Source organism: Phodopus roborovskii, unplaced genomic scaffold (genome assembly GCF_943737965.1).
Source record: "Phodopus roborovskii unplaced genomic scaffold, PHOROB, whole genome shotgun sequence".
In the NCBI taxonomy this organism is placed as follows: domain Eukaryota; kingdom Metazoa; phylum Chordata; class Mammalia; order Rodentia; family Cricetidae; genus Phodopus; species Phodopus roborovskii.
Genome location: NW_026126744.1, coordinates 903,312 through 923,122, shown reverse-complemented (window position 1 = coordinate 923,122; position 19,811 = coordinate 903,312). Strand labels below are relative to the sequence as shown.

Genomic DNA, 19,811 nt, shown 5'->3' with positions numbered 1-19,811 from the left:
TACTTATCTCAAAAAATTAAACAAATAAAAAACGAGGGCTTTGCTTACTTAAGACTCAGTGCCCAGTATAGACTTAGCCGTGCTGCCTGGGACGTCATTATCACTGGACTTACAGTTGGGGCAGCAAAGACCTATTTGTCAGTATTTCCTGGCACAATTCCTTACCCTGGCAGCTTGGAGCTAGTTCCTGAATGACTTGATTTATCCAACACTAAATCTTATCTTTATAGACATAGCCTGTAGGATTTTAAGAATGTTTGAAATTCAAGAAAGAAATCAATTATTATTTTGTTTATTACAGTAGTATGATTGAACAGAGTTATTTATCTATTTCTGAAACCAGTCATTCTAAGAATTTTTTAAGTAGGTTTTAACTTTAGGGAACTTGTCTTCCTTTCTTTCCTCCCCTGCCTCCCTGTCTTCCTCCCTTCCTCAGTCTGTCATCCCTCCCTTCATTCCTTCAACTTTCTTTTCCTTCCTCCCTTCCTCCCTCCCTTGCCCTTCCTCCATTCCTCCCTCCCTGACTCCTCCCTCCCTTCCTTCTTTTGGTCTTGCTTCCTCCCATGTTACTGCTGCTGTTAGTTTTTGTACTTACTCCCCTGAAGGGATTTTCAGTTTTGCTTTGTTTTCTAAAATGCTTATTGAATTGTGGAATTGGCAGTATCAGCTTTTAAGTTCAAATTTTACTAGCGTTATTCAGTATGTTTACTATTACATTTTTAGGTATTTCCTATTACAGTTCAGGATTATTAATTTAAGGGGAGATGCTGCATTTTATAATATTTACAAGCTGAATCTTTCCTAAATCAATTTCAGTATTTTTTTAAAAATCAAGTTTGGAAACATTGTAGTTTCTAAACTGGAAAATGGTACAGAAAGCTTCCATTCTGCAGGAGTGTGCACATGCCTCATGTTATAAGTCTTCACAATGAAAATTATTGAAAATAAGTATCTCCAACAACCTGTAAACACTGGTGTTGAAGAATTCAAGGATGCCATTGAAACATCTTTAAATAACAAATTACTAACCAAACTATGTAATAGTCATTGTAAGTATTTCCTGTACAAATGACTAATGTGTATTTTATCATATACAAACTATGATCCATGAAGTTCTGCTCTTATTCTCCTTGTAAAACATGGAGATCTTAAGGTTAGTCACAGAGCTTTCTTCCAGAGATGCAGATAGAAAGTCTCCTTTGATATAGTACAGGAAAATTTTTAACACTCTTAATCATGATCAAATGCAACCCTTTCCATAATATTGTCTTAATGAAAGAAATTTTCAAGACATTTCAGTGATCACTTTGCTCTGTTTTTATCTAATACTACTAGTCACTGGCATGTTTTTTTCTATAATCAGTAATCATTCACTAGGGCATTATAGAAACAGAATCATTGTTCCCTTTGGGGTATAGAAGTAAGGGTGTGCTTAACATAACAAATGAGAGTCAATTTAATATTAAGACAGGAAGCAGCTTTTCATATACAAATTATATACAAATGGCTCATATACTATAGTAATTTGTTCTATCTTATAATTTTTCCCCTTTAAATATGCCTACCTTTTCTGAGAAGCATTTAATTCAGAACTAATTTGGGAAGAAAAAATCAGAACACATTTTAAAATTAGCACTAAAATTTAATAGTGAATAGTGGAATAAACTTTGACTAATATATCTTAAGTAAAATTAAGAAAATCAATTAATTTATCTTGAATAAATCTAATTATAATTTTAGCTGTACTCACATAAATACAATGAATCATCACTATACCAAGGAAAGTACTGTTTTTTTTCATTTAGGCTCCAATTCAATAAAGATTTTTATGTACAAAAAACTAGTACTAAGAGGACCGTACTTAGATGAGATAGTTTTAAAGACTTTCAATTTCATTGGCAACTCTTACTTTTTTCAGTATTAATTTGGTTTGTGTTTGAAGGAGAAATATTATCTTTGTTGTGTTTTGCTCACAATATCCTTGTCATACATTGTTTGACCTGTATTTCTAACAACTGATAAGCCAAAGGAAAAAAATTATTCAGAAAAAGGAAGTTCTTGATAGTGTTCCAACTGATTGGAAACTACGTCTAGAAATAGCCATAATAAATATTTTGAATAACCAAGATGTTACCCTTAAGTGAAATAAAAATGTTTTCTCCATGAAATTCCTTTGCATTATTTATTTATTTTTGTCTGAGAAAGTACTTATGTACCTGAAGCTGAGCTAACAAGGTACCAAGACTAACAAGCCCGAACTTCCAAGCCTGTTGCCCTCGCATATCCAAATGCTGATTACAGTTTTAGCTACCAGCTTATTTTTGGGTTTTATGTTGTTCTATAAATTGAACCCAAAACTTCATACATGCTTGGGAAGCATTTTACCACACCACCAATCTGTAACGTGTAAAACTCAACTCAAAGGAAATAAAGGAGCCAATTTCCACTAGAAATAATAAGATAATAATAGTAAATCAACTTCTGTGCATAATACTACAGCAACACTGAATATTATGTTTCATGATGCTTAAATTTATTTAATGGTTGTAGAGAAGAAACTTAGAAAATGTTTGATAAATCCCTCGGTAGAACCAGGAGATACAGCCTCGTCTTAAAATTTCCTTTTGTTGGTTCCAATGGAATGCAAAGTATGATAGAGACTCAGAGCTGGGCCAGTACAATTACCTACACTAAATTCTGCTAAATGAACAGAGCATAAAACTGATAAATTGTACCTGTACAATTATCATTGTCCCTATAGATTAATGGGTCTCTCAAACATCTTCAAAGAAGATTTTTGTTATAGGAGATGATAATTAAATACAATGACCCGCAACAGGTCAAGGCACAGAGAGTAAGAGACTGAAGAATAATATGCCCTTGATGGAACAAATACACCTCACTCTCACTTCCCAAGGCTCAGTAACCATTGCTGAAGTAAGGGCAGAAAGGGTGCAACAGCCAGGGTTAGTGGATGACTACAGGTAAACAGTATCTTCTGGATAGAGTAGAGTGGCTGTACTTATGGACTCACAGTGGTGTGACATTATCACAAAACCTATGCATTTCAAGCCAGACCAAATTGCATCACAGAGAAGGGACTTGGCCATGAAATCTCACACGTATTTATGCAGCTATTGGCAATTGTTATCTTCTGAGAAAAGGAGGGTATCTCTTTTCTTTAATAGTGTAGCCCTGGTAAGTTAATCATATTCTATTGGAAGGGCACACATCTAAGAACATTTGTGCAGCACAAATTGATCTTGATGGAGTTAAAAACAGGACTCAAAGTTGGGGAGAAGGAGAGGGATATTTGAGAAAAGATGTGTGTGTGTGTGTGTGTGTGAATACAATTAAAACATATTATACACAATTCTCAAAGAAACAAAATAATTAAAAAGCAGTTTTATTTCCACATATTTCTAAAAATGATGAAGTTTGGTTGCATTTAAAACTCAAGTCATTGACTACAAATCAATCTCCATTTCATATGATCTTAGGGAAAATGAATGTAGTTTTTCTAACTTCAATTGTTCTCTGATACTGATAAATTCATTATTTAATAAATATTACTAACTAGACTGAAAGAGTCTTCAGAGATTTCTATTTTGTTCTGCATTATCACTGCAGCTTGAAAATATTCTAAAATGTAATGGCTTAAACAAATATATACATGAATACGAGTATCGATGAATATGGGAAAATTCTGCTCCTTCTTTTATCAGATGATAAGAAACATTCAACATTTCTTTTCACTCCTTTTTACTGTTTTGTTTTTTGGGGGTGTCTCATTCTGTATGCCAGGGTGGCCCAGAACTGAGTTTGTAGCCCAGGTTGGCCATAATCTCATGTTCTTTTATGTCTCTTCAAATTTGAATCAGGGTGATATGTTCATTTCCCTTATATTATGATAAAACAAATATTTTTAATATGTGGTAAAATCAATAAATATGAAACACCTGTTTTTCAAGATATGAACAGAAACACAACTTATTCTGTTATAATGCATTATCACTCCATACTGGGCTTGTGAATGGCATACTATGAGCTGGTGGGCAACTGACCAGTCAGAGCTCAGAAGGAAGAAGCAATGAATTTGGATTTATTGTCATGATTATGACTTGATCCAGTTGATGCCCAGGGAAAAATTAACATTTTTACATAAATTTAAAAATATGGTTTTTGAAACCTTTATTAATTAAAAATTAGTTTTAAATGAGATGTGGAAGATGTCCTGAAATGTAATAGAGATATCTGAGACACAGAAAACTTAGATACAAATGAGGTACACAGGTCTTGAGAGGAAGCCTTTACTATTCTCCTGTCTTTGGATATTGTAAAAATATATGATTGTGTGTAAAAATGTGCTTGGTTCATCTTATATATATATTGGCATATGTGTGTATAAAAATTACTTAATAATTGGCAGGGAAGGGTTCATGAAATCCTACTCCTTTCTGAGAAGACATTATTTGGTTGTTGGGATAGGGGGAGTTATAGTTCTTCAGGGATGTGGCCTTAGTACTCTCCTCATGCTCTAGGAGCTGGTTCTACTTCCATGCTCATATAAGCAGCATTATTTGTACTCAGTCAGTTTAAAGCATAAAGAGAGAACAGAAAGGTGGGAGAGAAGATAGGGGAAGGTTGTAGGGAAAGGAATGTAGGGTGATTTTCATCAGAATACAATATGTACACGAGCTTAAACGTATTTAATAACTCAGGGGAATTTATATAGGTAAATATATTGGCATTTATCGGAGTAAAATTATGAGAACTCGGAATGATTGACAATATTATCAGCAAAATATGTTAGGCTATTGAGCTTCACTACATACATGAGAAAGAAATGAGAATGAAAACTGACTAATATTTTAATATGAATATTTGACTTTTCTTAAAGAGTGATGAAAAGGCATCCTGGGACTTTCTTGGTGAGTAGTCAAGTTAGTGAGAACTTACAGTGATGAAATGAGAACTAATTTTGAACACAAACTGATACCATGTAGCAAAATATTTCTTCAAAATCATCAATCATCTGGCACCATCATATACATTAATCATATATGGCGGCATCAGATACCTTAATGTACACATCATTTAATGATGTTTACCTTTCACATTTTGTTTCTTTAGAACTTGCTTCATTCAGAATGCTATGTCTCAATTAGAAAGTATGTTTAACACAAAAATTTGACTTTTCTCCTTGCTTTGAACAAAAGAAAGATTTAAAAAAGTATTTTATGGTACAAAATAATCTTAGAATTAATAATGGCAGATATAAAACAATATAAATTATCAAATACTCTATGTGAAGCCTTTTAAATACTCTTACAAATTAATAGTTGGTTGATATTAACCTGACAGTTATTTACTTTAGGTAATATTATTAGCAAGAAGAACACATCAAAATAACTAAAAATTAAGAATGTATAATAGGTTTACCTATATTGAAAGAAATTTAAGTACCAGAGGTATAGAAATGTTCATTTTCTGTTTATCAAGTGAAAATAGTGACCTACAGAATTAGAAAGTGTATAATCTTGAAATTGAATTATTTAATTTAGGATTCTGATGCTATGCTCTTTTGAAGAACAAAAAAGATAAACTTTTATTTACCTTCTTGTATTTTTAAGAAAGGCATCCACACCTGTGACCTTTATCATGATCTTGCTTTACTTTATTTTTTTTACCTTTTACTATTTGTAAAATTATTATGTAATTGTTTTTTGGTCACAGTACTACCAATTTATTAGTTGTATTTTCAGTATACTTGGTTACCCAGAAGAATGTATATATGAATTCATTTGATTCTGAAGTTACATGATCATATCTATGTCACTTCTCTTGACACATTTAACAATCTCATCATCCCAATCAAAATACTGTATTTCTTATCATCAGAAGCAAAGATTCATAGTTTCTTGGCATCCAATTACATATAAAATATAGAATTAATATAAAATAAATTTAATATTTTGACAGTGTGGCCCAATATACATGAAGCTTCCCTTCATCCTATTTCACACCTAAAACTCTTCTCACACTAGCCCAGTGAAAAAAGGGTCAAGTTTGGTTTTAGATTATGTGTATAAGCTATATGTAGATAAAAAGTAGTACAATAAAATTGTCAATTCATTCATGGGTTGTTTGGATTGATGAAAATTGCTAAGTTGTCCAATAGTGTCTCAGGCATTAGTTTCTCTCTCCCTTGGTGTTTCCATGGCTTTTCTTCCTAGATAATAAAGTTATTTGGCATTCACATCTAATTGTCTAGTGTCCCTATTCTGTTTTGACTATGCTGAGTCCCATGATTCCTTCCTTCATTTATTGTCTGCTTTATGTTCTCATATGCTGCCTTCTGGTGCTAAGTTGATCAATGTCTTGAAAACAATTTGCTCAAATCCAAGGTGAAATAATATATATTTTAAAATTTGGTTTCATGGTTATTGCTTTCCATAGGCTTAACCAGTATTTAATGAGTCATTGTCTGTTAAAACTGGGACTTTTTATATCATTGATAAATATTTTCATCTTTGTTATTTAGTCCCAGAGTTAGTCAGTATACAAAGGTATAAATAAATAACAACATTGAAAACAAGTTTTGGTAGTTTTATACTTAAGGCTAGTGAATGTCACTGGTCTTATGATATTAAATGAGTGAAAATTCCTAGGGTTGATAAAATCAAATTATGTGAATGGTTTGCTGGAGATCCTTAACTATGACTAGAAAAGAACAGAAGTGCCCACTGGTGGGGAATTATGTGTTCAGCATCAGGAAGGCAAGGTCATCAATAAGAGTATCATATGATTAGAACTATAGTCACTGTCTGTGGCTCTGCATGTATTGTAGAGATTTCTGGCAATAAACTTAAATGCTTACAAAATATTTGAAAACACATGTATAATCATTCTAAGAAGATGTGGAAACTCTCAAAGGCCATTTTGATTTTCACAGACAAAGAATCCTCCTACCCCACAGAACAGGCACTGTTGAAAGCTGAAAAATTTGAATGGTTTGAATATTGACTTTCTTAGTTTTTTTGGGGGGGAGTAGTGTTTACTCTGTTCATATGATTGCAGTGTCAATTTTCTTGTAATTTCAAACTGCCAATTGTTTTATTTTTTAAATGTAACTTTTTATTTTTGTACAAAAACATTGAATTGAAGAATATAAAATTTGTGTCTATTAACCATGTACACCCCCAATTAAGACAACTCCAACTCCCAAATGTTCATTTTATTTGTCTTGTTTTCCACTTTATATTGCTGAGGGTCCTGTCCTTTTCAGTATAGTACACACTAAACCCTTTCTGACAAAACTGATTGTCTACTTGGGTCAGAAAAAATTATTGAGACATTGGTGAGCTACTAACATTGTAATCAGCAATTCTCTTCTCTCCCAGACTCCAACCTCTCCCAAACACTTCTTCAAGAAAGTAAATCCCACAGAGTGATGGCTTGGAAAGCGTTTGCCAAAGCTATGCCCACCCAACAGGGAACACCCCTCAATGAGCTTTTTGACAGTGGTATCCCCAGCAGCTACATGTGGAACTAGCTTGGGGCTTTCTTCATACAATTGGGCCACACCAAAAAACTTTCAACTCTCTTATATCTTATGTAAGACTGTGTCTTCTCATGTTACCTCTTCAATGAATCCCAATCACCCTTATTTTGGTGATCAAGAGGAAGGATATATCCACTTACCCTATATTCTCTAAATCCAAACCTAAGATGCACAGTTCAAATCCTAGCGTCAAACGGAATTTTTTTGGAAGTTGTAAATTGCACTTAAAATCAACAATTAGTTGTCAAGTAAGTTAACTATCTAGATTCTAAGAATGTTGATGTTTGTTTGAATTTTGATATGATCTTCAATACTGTATAGTAAAGAGCCAGGTATGGTTTTATAGTTCAGCCAGGGTCATTGTGAATCTCAAGCTACTTTGGATTATATGGCCCCTTTGCAGGACTTTGTATCAAAAAAACTATATTAAAAAAAGAAAGGTAAAAATAAAAGTAACCCAAAATGCTTCTTAACCTGTTATGAACAGTAAAGCCAATGTTCAACCAAGGAAACTGGAAGAAAAGAAACTAACAAAATAAAACCGAAAAAAACATTTGCATTTGCTAAGATTTCTTATTACATATCCAGTACTTATCATCAGGATGATTTGGTGTAATAATTCTAGCCCTTAACTTTAAAATTTCCTTGCCTGCAAGTAAACTCTGAGGGAGAGAAAAAGTTCCATGGGCTTATTCCATAATTCTTGCTTGACCCATATATTATGTTCAAACATAAATCTGCTGAGAAACTTACAAAAATATTTGAAAAGCTCTTTAGGGGCAATTTTGTCACCTTTGAGTCAGCTGCCTATAGATGTACACACAGCTTCTTCAGCTGTTTGTGGTCTGTGCCGTGGAAGCAGATCCATGTCGGTTAAGAACGTCAAATTTGTTCTCATTACCAGTTCCTGATACTTCTAATAGTTTATAAGATGTTTAGTGATATCAAATAAGTAAATCACAATTGTTTATCTGAAACAGGAAAGTTCAATTTCAAAGGAGCTGTTATATTTAGAGTGCAAGCATCCAAAGCCATAGACAAGCGTTTCAGGGACAGCTGGGAAAACTTTACTGTGGGCTCAGCATCCTACCCCCTGCCTATTCACCCGTACAACAGGGTGGAACAGTTGAATGACTACCTCATCCACTTCGTGTGATAAAATGAGAAATGGATGACATAACACTGTACCATGTTAAGAGCTATCTAAATAGACTGTTATTTTCAGAATGCAGATGGGATTATATGAACTACACTGTGAGGACTGAACTGATAGTTTTATTTAAACATATAAAAATATCACCACTACTTCTGTAGAAAGTGGAGGAATAAACAGGATCTTACTAGTTTGTTGCATATTCACAATCCTGGTCATTTTACTCTCTAGGCCAATTAAATAATATTTAATTTACATAAATTTAGTTCTGTAGTATATTTATGATTAAGACTGGGCAGAATTATTGTTTATTTGTACTATTATACCACTTATACAAACAAGGAGGGTATATGTATATTTTAGAAAACGGAATTTTTCATTGACTAGGCAAAATAAATTTTAAAATTGCTGTTACTTAATTTTCATTCCATTTTGAAATCAATGAAGAGTGACTTCTAATTCAATTATAGCACATTAAATGTAAATATGTATTTGAGTATTACTGAAAGAAAATGAGCTAAAGTTATTTTCATACATACTTTAAGACTAAGTCTACGATTGAAATCTTACAAATAAGTATATAGTAATAACTAAATCTTGATATGAAAATAAGGCAGAAATATGACTATTAGACATTTAAAGTCAATGCAGTATCTAAAGTAAGACAATGATTAACTAGAGATAAACTCAAGTTATTTGATAGAATAAAAGGTAAGAAGTAAAATTTATTTATTTTTTTCCTCGTCTTTGGCAGGGGGTAGGGTCTCATTATGTATGTAGTTCTGGTTGCCCTGGGATTCACAAGATCTGCTGACCTTTGAGTGACAGAATCAAAAGCATCTGGCACTATGCCGGGGAAGAAGTAGTTTTTTTTTTTTTTTTAAAGTATGTTCAGACTATTCTAGAAAGACAAACAGGGAAAAGGAGATTGCATTCTGCTGGCAGTCTTTAAACTGAGCTGGAAAACACACACTCAGTGTTGTGCTTAGGCTATCTGCTTCCTTAGCCAACTAGAAATCTAAGCAGGCCCTCAGTGGCTTGCCTCTCTGTTGCCCCAGGCATCCATTGTCCTCACATATCTGGTGTGTGTGAGTGGAGCACAGTACATGTCTTGAATTTTCTGAGAATAAACAGAAATGTTAGAGGAGGATGAAAGACATAATTTTGATTTATGGAAGATAAGTAAATCTGTGTATTTCAGGAAAATTCTAATTTTAGATAAATTAATTTTAGATGTGATTTTAAATTAAATTGGAGCAAAAAATTGAAGCAATACTAGTTTGATTCCTGTCATGGGCACGAAAACTCCAGATGTTGGAGTCAAGATAACCACAGTTATCTACTTTCTCCTTCCTTACTAGAGCTGTGACATCAAAGTTAGTTGCATAATCAAACATGGACTCAGGGGATCTACCTTGTGTTTGCAAAAATCCAAGAAGATTGTCAATTAGACCAGGCAAAGGGTGGGAGGGAGTTTAGGACTAGTGAAAGTTGTGCCTACTCTTCCAACCCCATCAATCATTTCTGTATCCATGGGAGCTCTACTTTTATTTTGTAAAGCTTTCCCTTCTGGCTCAGGTTGTTTGCAGTGTGAAACTTTGTTATGCTCCCAAATGTTTCTGTCATCATAGATCTAACTAACATGTATCTGTGACCACATCCTACTGAAAGGAATTAAATGAGAAAAATAAATAAATAAAAACAAAACCGACACACTCATTTTATGCTGTATCATATAACAATGGCTCAGAACCCAAAAGTTTATGAATGAAATAAAGATACTTTATTTATTACACAGGCACTTGGATATTCACATGCCCAACACAGCTGATACACTTAACAGCTAAGGAAACACGCACAGGTGTCTGCTTGTAGGCTCAGGAGAGGGCTCTTCCTCTGTGCGGGTGAATGAGTGCATTAACAATTTTTCCTTCGCTTTCCTCTAAGCATTTCCAAAAGTTACATGTCAAATAATATGCAACAAAAACTTATCTACATTCCAACTGGTGTGCTAACTTGAATTGTGAGCAATGTAAACTTTTATCACAATGCAACATATTTTATAGTCATGCTTGAACAGATTAGGTTAGTAGCATGCATTCCATTCTGCATATGAATACTGTTAAACTATTTTCCAACAAAATTCAAAAGACGCCCAGTGCATAGAAAAATACAAATCACTGTTGTCAATATATTATGAGACTGATCTTGGGACTTACATGGTGATGACGAAATCCTAAAATGCCATGCCCACAAAAGCACATTAAAAAGGGGATAAACATATTTCGTTAGACAATCCCTAAGAATAAAGGATGACAGCTTTAATTGGGGGATGTTCTCGCTGTGTGCTTTGAACAGGGCCTTTCTGCTCACCTCCTTCTGGCTTGACTGGTCCATCGGACATCACCTTCCTGAGGGCTAGCTGGCTTTGGTCTTGGTTGCCATTGGCTGGTGGAGGCAGATTATCAGACTGAGTTCTTTGAATGGGGAGGACTCCTGCTATGCTGTGTCTGTGCTGCTTCCTGGCATGATTACACTGATCGCTTTTATGTGCTGCTGTGGCAGTGTGGGTGAAATGGAAACCCAGAGTGTATCCTCAGATGGAACCAGCTTCAATGTTATTCATGCAAACAGAGGTGTGCTTTTGTACTGTTGAAACTGTGTTCTCAAATGCCAAAATGACATCACATGCACAGCACTGAAGGGAATTAAAACTGGCTGTTTCCTTGGAAATGATGACCAGAAAGATGAGGAAAACAACAAGCTACCTCCACACCCTGGCTGATGCTTCTTGGGGGTGACAGCACACCTACAGCCATGAAATATCTGCACTTAGGTTTTTATAGAATTGTATCAGAAAATATCACAAGTGAAAAAAAAAAACCCATCAATTAAGATGAGTGAATGGCTAGACTTTACTGGACTAACAACTACTAGACATAGTACTTCTTGACTTTTAAAACAGTTCACTTATTAGAAAAAAATAATCTGTAAATTCTGTTATTCTGTACAAAGTGTGATCCAATAGAATGGACCAGATTGTGCCCCTTAATGAGATTACATTGCCACATCACATAAGCTTAGATGCATATGAAGAATACATATTTTTTTTGAGAGTACAAACTTCTGCAGATTCTTCAGGAGACTGAGGTTCCCACATTAGCTCTTTTTCTCATACACTTTATTTTTAAACATTGCTTCAAATGCCTTTTCACCCCAGGTTCTAGAATTTGACTATTGATCTCACTAAGCATCTGCTTAAATTTTGCGTGTTTTCAGGTCCAACTATCTCATTGCTAATCCGACTTAAATATGTGTGTGTGTACCCATGCCTGCTTTTGTGAGGGATAATGCTTGAAAAGTGGCAGGCCCTTGTGCTTGTAGTTCCTATATTCTAAAGGAGGAGGAAGTGCACACAAACACATACACACACAACACTGCTTTGCCTGCAAACTTACAGACACGACTACCAAATACTATGAGCCAGGTTGGGTGGATGGTGGGAACAAGGATAAACAGCCAGTTTTATTTGTCTACGTAAATTAAAAGAAAACAAAAAACTAAAGGAGGAACGGCATATTTATGTATTGATACTGTTCTTACACAGACAAAAGGACAAAGAACAGAGTGAGCAAGGGATGCCAAAAAACAGAAAGCAAACAGGGAAAGACAGCAGGAGAGAAAGGCAACAGATGAACATTAAGCTGCCATGCTGAGGAATTTATTTGCGTCTTTTACTTGGTTGAATGCGGAGTTGTTGCACGGCGGCTTCGGCCGCGGCTATGGCAGCCCCTGCATCTTCCAGGTGGGTTTGAGTGACACTGGTTTTGCTTTGACTGCGAGATGGTCCATGAGATCGGAGATGGCCTTCTGATGATGATTTTGAGCTACCAGGACTACTGTGGGATTTCTCAATGGTAGGAACTTGCATGTCTGGTTACAAAAGGATAAAAAATGAGTTAAGGTTGCTCCCTGGTCCCCTGCTGTCAAAGCCTAGTCTACACAGAATTTGAAACTATCTAATATTTACATTAATGCTATCTTTCATGGGTCATACACAGCTTCACACAATACAGCAATGTGATTAAGGCTCTGGAAAGCAATTCCGTGAAGGAAGCAAAGGGAGCCCAGCCTGGAGAAGGGACTCATTCACCAAGAATGAGTTGTAAGAAGCCTCAGGTAATGGATGCCTGCTTCTGCTTGCCCCTTGCCCAACAGCTCTGCTCATTCTAGTAGAGGCTGGAAAAAGACGGTGAAGTTTTCAGCTGCTGAACAGGCTTAAGTGAAACCATAGTGAAATGTTCGATGAGCAGACTAGAACATACTGGAATGGGATGTCTGTCGATTCATTGTTTTAGGATTCTGAGCAGGTATGAATGCAGAGCACTAGACTAGAGTGAGAGGGAGAATGAGATTTTTATGATAATCATCTTCCTGAAGGTTGAGTATGGCAAAGTTGAAATGGCTACAAGAAACCCAAATCTATTCTACAAAACACACGCCTAAATCATCTTCTGCAGTCTTCGTAGTCAGTAATATTAATTCACTATTAGATGTGACCTTGGCTTTTCATCCTCTCAGTATTTTCACACAGTCTGTCCCCTTCTGATGTACACAAAGGTACTCTCAAATGAAAGGAGTGCTCACTAACTGTCTTTAATACTTATAAATCATTAATGTATCCAGCCACAAAATGTTTATCTTATTATATAGAATGATGAATTTATCAATTGTTGGAAGTCTTATGCTGTAGGAATATTGTTAAAAAATAAAAGGAAAACTCTTTCCAATAAAAATGCTGTGCATAACACTATTATTCAAATTATAAGTTGATTGGAATACAACATCTAGGAAAGACTTGAGGAACTTGAATTGTCATTTATTTTGATGACATGGGGAAAATGTTCTTCAAAGGATAAGGAAAACAGAATGCAAAATTTTACTTGTAGTGTGACTGTTTAAGAATTCAGAGACGTAAACAAAAGAAATATACCTAATGGTAATGATGGTCATGTTTTTAGTCAACATGCCAGAAGGACTTTTATATTTTTTTTAATGAAATAGCTTAGTGAATTTTCTAAAATTTTATTTGTATGGATTTGCAGAAATATAACTAGCTTATATAGTCCAATCTCATTTTTACAAAATATGGAAATGACAACAGCAAAGCTAACACCTAAGTATGTGCTGATATGTGCTTAAAGCCACCTTCTTCCTAATGCAAAGCACCCTTTTCATGATATTCCATTAATTTTCCCCCTGGAACTAAACTTTACAATGCAGATTAAACATAGAGGCACTAAATTCAAAAGGGTACTGACTAAACACAGAGACAAACAACTCTATTCTACGTGAAATATCTCCTACCCTTGGATGGGTCAGGGAAGATCCCATGGCTTCTGCTTTTGATCACAGAGGGCTTTGGGGACTGCTGGGTGCTTTGACTGGAGTGAGACTTGCCATGGTCAATGCTCTCAGTCTGTTCTTTCAGTGGATACCACCGAGGAGTGTTGTCCAGGTGAGACGTGCTAGATAGATCAATCAATACCTGGAAAAGGACATGGAACCAGTAAAGTACATGGATTGAGCAAAATCGGATTATTAGTTTTTCCATGACCAAAAATTTTCTAAGGATGTAACCAAATGAATAAATGCGACATTAAGGATGTGATACCACTTTTCTCACCTTTCTTTGTTTATTTACTAATTTTTCTTCAGCCAAGATACTGAGATGCTTAATAAATGTGTGATTAAGATGAACTAGATAATTTAACTATTCCCTAATTTATTTGGGTAGTATGAAGAGATCAGAGTCATAAGTCAACCTTTTTATGAAACACAATTTTTTTGGGGTTGTTCTGTCAAATAATTTTTACTTCATAACAAATGTATGATTTTAGTAAGTAGATGGACAAAATAAAGGAATAAAAAGAATGAGAAATTGGCAATTATCAGCTTATTTCTTCAATTTAAAACACACTTTCATGTTTTAAATAGAGATGTAAATACCAGTTGATGATAGAAAGCATTGTATAATGACTTATCTAACATTCTTCCTTTTTTGATGGGACACACACACAAATACTGTGTTTTCACAGTCACTATCATTTCAGATTTTATAAATAATAAATAATTATCTAGGTTCATATAAACAAAAGAGCAAATTAAAAGGACTTCATTAAGCCAATACTGTGAAATATGACGGTAAACCAAATACAACCCTATTATTCTAGAATAATTCTTCATACAATTGACATTAATTTTAATAGCTGAACTAGAAATGAATCTGAAAGGCAGGCTTCAGTGGTGTGGATTTGACAGGAAAGAGAGGGGTCATATATTTATACCCAAAGAATCCCTCATATTAGAGACAATACATGCAGCATAGTCTCTATCAAGATGGCGGTCACATTTGTAAGCTTTATTTACTGGTAATCATTTACATTAGTGTGTGTGAGTGTGTACATACATATAGTTTAAATTAAAAGCCCCAAATAAACTTCATAGCTTTATTATGTTGTTGATGAAAACACTCAAAGGTCTATTCTTTCAGATTCCAGTTTTAGACATAAATGGCTTCTAACAAATTCATGTAAAAATTATTTCAAGTGTCTTCTCTTGTATCTAGTTTTAACTTTTAAAACATTTGAAAACCTTAGGCATGATATGTAATAATAAATAGCAATGTGAGATGTTACATCTCTACATATAAGGAGAAGCAATTCAAGAAAGTGGTATTGCATTTAAAAAAAAACAAGCTTAGGTTTTTATTTCTTTTGTTATCTCATATCTCATTTGTGATCACATTGTGGTTTCTTTATTTTCCTGCTGACACTATTCAATCATACCCAAATTAAAAAATACATCAAATGGTAGACTGAAATTCACTTCTCAAATTTCTATTCACCTATTGAAAAAGCAACTCAGGAAATTAACTTACCCGCCAAAAGATTTTGGTCTGGAATGGCTATTGTATAAACTTAAGAAATTATTTTTCATCATGCTTGAACTATTTGCATATGGTGACAATGAAATAGGAAAAGAAAGACTTACCTCTCCAAGGAAGTCATTGGAAGAGAATCTATCATAATCCCAAACTGTCACCTCCAATGTTTTCTTCATGAGCTGCATTCGAATACAGCTGTCATCAGCCCCATTTGTCCAACGTGCATTTCAGTATATTCATAGATGATTCTCACCTTGAATTCTCATTTTATGAAAATACTTGATATTTTATTTAAGACTTTACATTAAATGATGTATGGAATTTTCATGATTAATTTGTAGTTCAAGCTAAGTGTTTGGTTATAGTAGACCTCATTAGTTTGTGGATAAACTGGTCACAATTCACATTGCTTTGTCTTTACTCATCATCTAACAAAAAGAAGGCTATACTCACTAAATATATGAGAGCCATGAATCTAAAGCATGTAGATTTTTTCTTCATCTCAATCATTAGCAAAAATGAAGCATTTTTACTTCCACAAAATTTACCTTACTTTAAAAATCTCATCTTAATATTCATATTCATTTACAACTTTATATTCATACCCACCTTCCAGAGAGCAAACCAGAAACTCATTTTGAAAGATTGTTTTCTATACATTATCTTATATGGATGACTTTTATATTTCTTTCTCTGTTTTTATTTTGTTGCTGTCTGTTTGTTTTGTTTGTTTTGTTTTTTGAGACAGGGTTTTTCTGTGTTCCCTGACTGTTCTGGAACTCACCAGGCTAGACTAGAGCTCAGAGATCTGCCTGCCTTTGTCTCTTAAGTGCTGGTATTAAAGGGGTGTGGCACCACCATCCAATAATTTTTCTGTGTTTATTTTTAATTTCTTTTCAGAATTTGACACTTTGAACTAACAGTTACTACTGCTATTCATGGTAATTATTCACATTTTAGTTTTGGTTGCTTTGTCAAAATATGAGCATTTGTTTCCACCTTACCTTTGAACATATATATATATATATATATATGAAATATATAATATGGAAAATATATAGTATATATATATAACATATAAATTATATAGATTTTTTCTTATTTTACATATGGATCCCAGTTCCTTCTCCTTCCCTACCTCCCTCCCATGTGCCTGACCACCTCTCATCCCATCCCCCCCCCACTCCACAGGGAGGGTGATGCCTTCCAGGAGGGATCATCAAAATCTGTCAAGTCATTTGGAGTAGGGTCTTGCCCTTCCTTCTACCTCTAGGTTAAGGGAGTATCCCTCCATGGGGAATGTGCTCCCAAAGTCCTTTCGTGTACCAGGGATACATCCTAGTTCCACTGTCAGAGGTCTCTTAGACTGCCCAGGCCTTCTAACTGGGACTCATGTTCAGGGGGTCTGAATCAGTCCAATGCTGGTTTCCAAGCTATTAGTCTGGGAGTCCATGAGCTCCCCCTTGTACCTTTGAACTTTTCTCACTCATTATCACTGAATGTAGCTCTCACATGTCTTTGATGAGCTCTTACTGGGCCCTGACTCTACCCTGAAGTTGTTATCACCACACTTACATCAGCTGACATCTGTTATTTATGAAATAACAATTACATACCTGTTCCATGGAAATACTTTTGTAAATTACAGTCTGATTCCATTCAGGATTAAGACTTTTCTGGACATATTTAGTCCTCCTCTTGTACTCAGCACTGAAATGGAAGAGAAGAAGATAAAAAAAACAGGGGTTTTTTATTGTTGTTGTTTGTTTGCTTTGACATTCTGCCTTAACTGATGGATTCCTGGACAAAGTGAAGGACATGTCGGATTTGCCAGATCTGTGGCCTCACATCATGTTTAGTCACTGTATCATGAAATTCAACTTTAAGTTGAACACATGATGACAGTTTGAAGATATATTGGATGTCTTGAGTTTTGCTTCTACTACTGAATGTGTTTTTAAAGAAATTCCTTCAGGTCTTTGGACTATATTTTAGAAATCTTATTTTTCCCTAAATGTGGGGGATACTCACATTAACTATATATACTATTAATAACTTTTTGTTTCTTAAATAATAATATAGTCTTTAACTTTCTATTAATTTTACACATAATCCTAGCAGCAAAGATGACCCCCTCATCCTCAAAATAAGTAATAATATCAAGAGAAGGACATTATAACACATATGTGTTCTCCCAGCATTTGCAGATAGAAATAGGAGTGCAGCTTTCTTAGATACATAGCTAACTTTGGATCCAATTTGAGCTATATTAGCCCCTGTTTTCTTTTGTTTTTAAAAAACAAGAAAAGTTAAAACAATAATTGCACTTATGGAAGAGAGAAGGACAAATGGCTCTTACAAAAAATGAAATTTCAAAAACTTTCTCAAAGAGACATTTGCAATCCCTTTAAAGTATGACAGTTATCATGGTTATGAAGCAGGGTTGAATGTGTTATGCCATTAGTTTACATTAAAATATAAACTAAAGTTTCCCTCCATTCATTGTAACTTGGTGCATTTCAATGGATCCCCAATTCTTCCATTATCTCTAAGCAGTCATTAGATGCTTAAATGGTATATATACATACATGAACTTGTACTGAAAACCTATCCAAATGAAGTATTGGTAGCATGGACTAGTGACTGAGTTGGAACTAGGCAAATTCTATGTATGAATACCAGATGGTGATCCCACAGGCAACACCTTTCCTTAACTTCTCATTTTCCTAGATTGTCCATCTTAGATTATATCTCATTGATGATGGAATAATAACTTATTTCTGGTAGGTGTCATCTCACCTCTTTACTAGGAAGTCCTGATACTTGTCTAAATTTAAGTTACCTTTCCTTAAAGACAGTCAAGATTCCATACCCCTTCCACTTCAGGAGAATACAATGTAATCATTCTAGGAATAAGGCTTGAACATTGTGATACTTGAAAGCTGTAGTGTATGTAATATGTAATGAAATTTGAGCTATGAGTTTTGTGTCTCACCAAGCCTCATATGTCAAACATGACAAATTGTCTCTAGGGCCTTCTCACTTCTAACCACCTCATTTGAGCATACAAAAATTAGAACAAGATTTGATGTTTGCCATTAAAGATAAATTACAGACACTTTGGAAAACCAATGATTTTAACAAACATGATTCTCATGGAATTATAAGTATTTATATTTATTTTGTCTATAATTTTGACACATTCCAGTGAAGTTTAACATATCTATCTATCTATCTATCTATCTATCTATCTATCTATCTATCTATCTATCTTGAGGATATTTCAATTCTACTAATTCTGCTTCTACCCCAGAGAATTTCTCCCACTGGTAGAAATGAAATTTATTTAAAAAATATTAATCAGTTTCGGGTCTCTGCCAGAGATCCGCCTATCCCTGCGGGATCATCCTGAGTCCCTGCCTGCCAGATCTTGGACCACCACTGCCAGGCCTCTACTGGAGGCGAGTCTGGGACCAGTTCAGGTTGAATTCCCCCTACACCCTTCCCTGGGAACTCCCAGGATTGGTCCGGAATCTCGCTACCCGGGTGTCCTGTCCCCATTGAGAACAAGAGCGCTCCTGGTGCTCTGATACATGACCACCCCCCACACGCACCATGCAAAGAGCCTGCCCTCCCCCTCACCCTGTGCCCTACCCTGCCCACTATCCCACTGCTCTGATTGAGCACTCCAACAGAGGGCTGATCCTACAATCCTACTCTGGGGGAACTTACTGGAGCTATTCTGAGCACACTAGACCCGCCTATCCACACAGGACCACCCTGAGTCCCCACCTGCCTGATCTCTGACCCTCATCTCTAGTCTGCTAGAGCCTCGGGTCCCTATAAGAGATCCCCCTATCCCTGCGGGACCACCCTGAGTCTTGACCTGCCTGATCTCTGATCACCATTGCCCAAGGAAACTTCCTAGTTCTGCTCTCAGCATACTTGACTGATTATCCATACAGGACCACCCTGAATCCAGGCCTGCTTGATCTTTGACCTCCATCACTGGGCCCCTGCCTGAGAAGAGACCTCCTAGAAAGCTTGTATCACCCAGAGCTACAGATATCTAACTTCTGACCCACCTAAGCCCCCCGGGGTGGGGGAGTAACATAGAGAGAGAGACTCCACCTGCACCCAATGGAAGA

At 35.3% G+C, this 19,811-nt stretch overlaps 1 protein-coding gene across 2 annotated transcripts in view; it reads right to left on the bottom strand.

Moving 5' to 3' along the window:
* Positions 1 to 19,811, bottom strand: part of Pclo (piccolo presynaptic cytomatrix protein) — a 360,398-nt gene that overhangs the window by 53,659 nt on the left and 286,928 nt on the right. The window contains exons 17-20 of one of the 2 annotated variants that reach the window (XM_051174921.1): positions 17,280 to 17,373; positions 15,771 to 15,842; positions 14,085 to 14,265; positions 12,456 to 12,650 (exon numbers count right to left, since the gene is read on the bottom strand). In XM_051174921.1, the coding sequence (XP_051030878.1) occupies positions 12,456 to 12,650; positions 14,085 to 14,265; positions 15,771 to 15,842; positions 17,280 to 17,373 (542 nt within the window). Of the gene's footprint in view, positions 1 to 12,455; positions 12,651 to 14,084; positions 14,266 to 15,770; positions 15,843 to 17,226; positions 17,374 to 19,811 lie in introns of those variants that run through there. The other variant, XM_051174920.1, reaches the window with a different exon arrangement.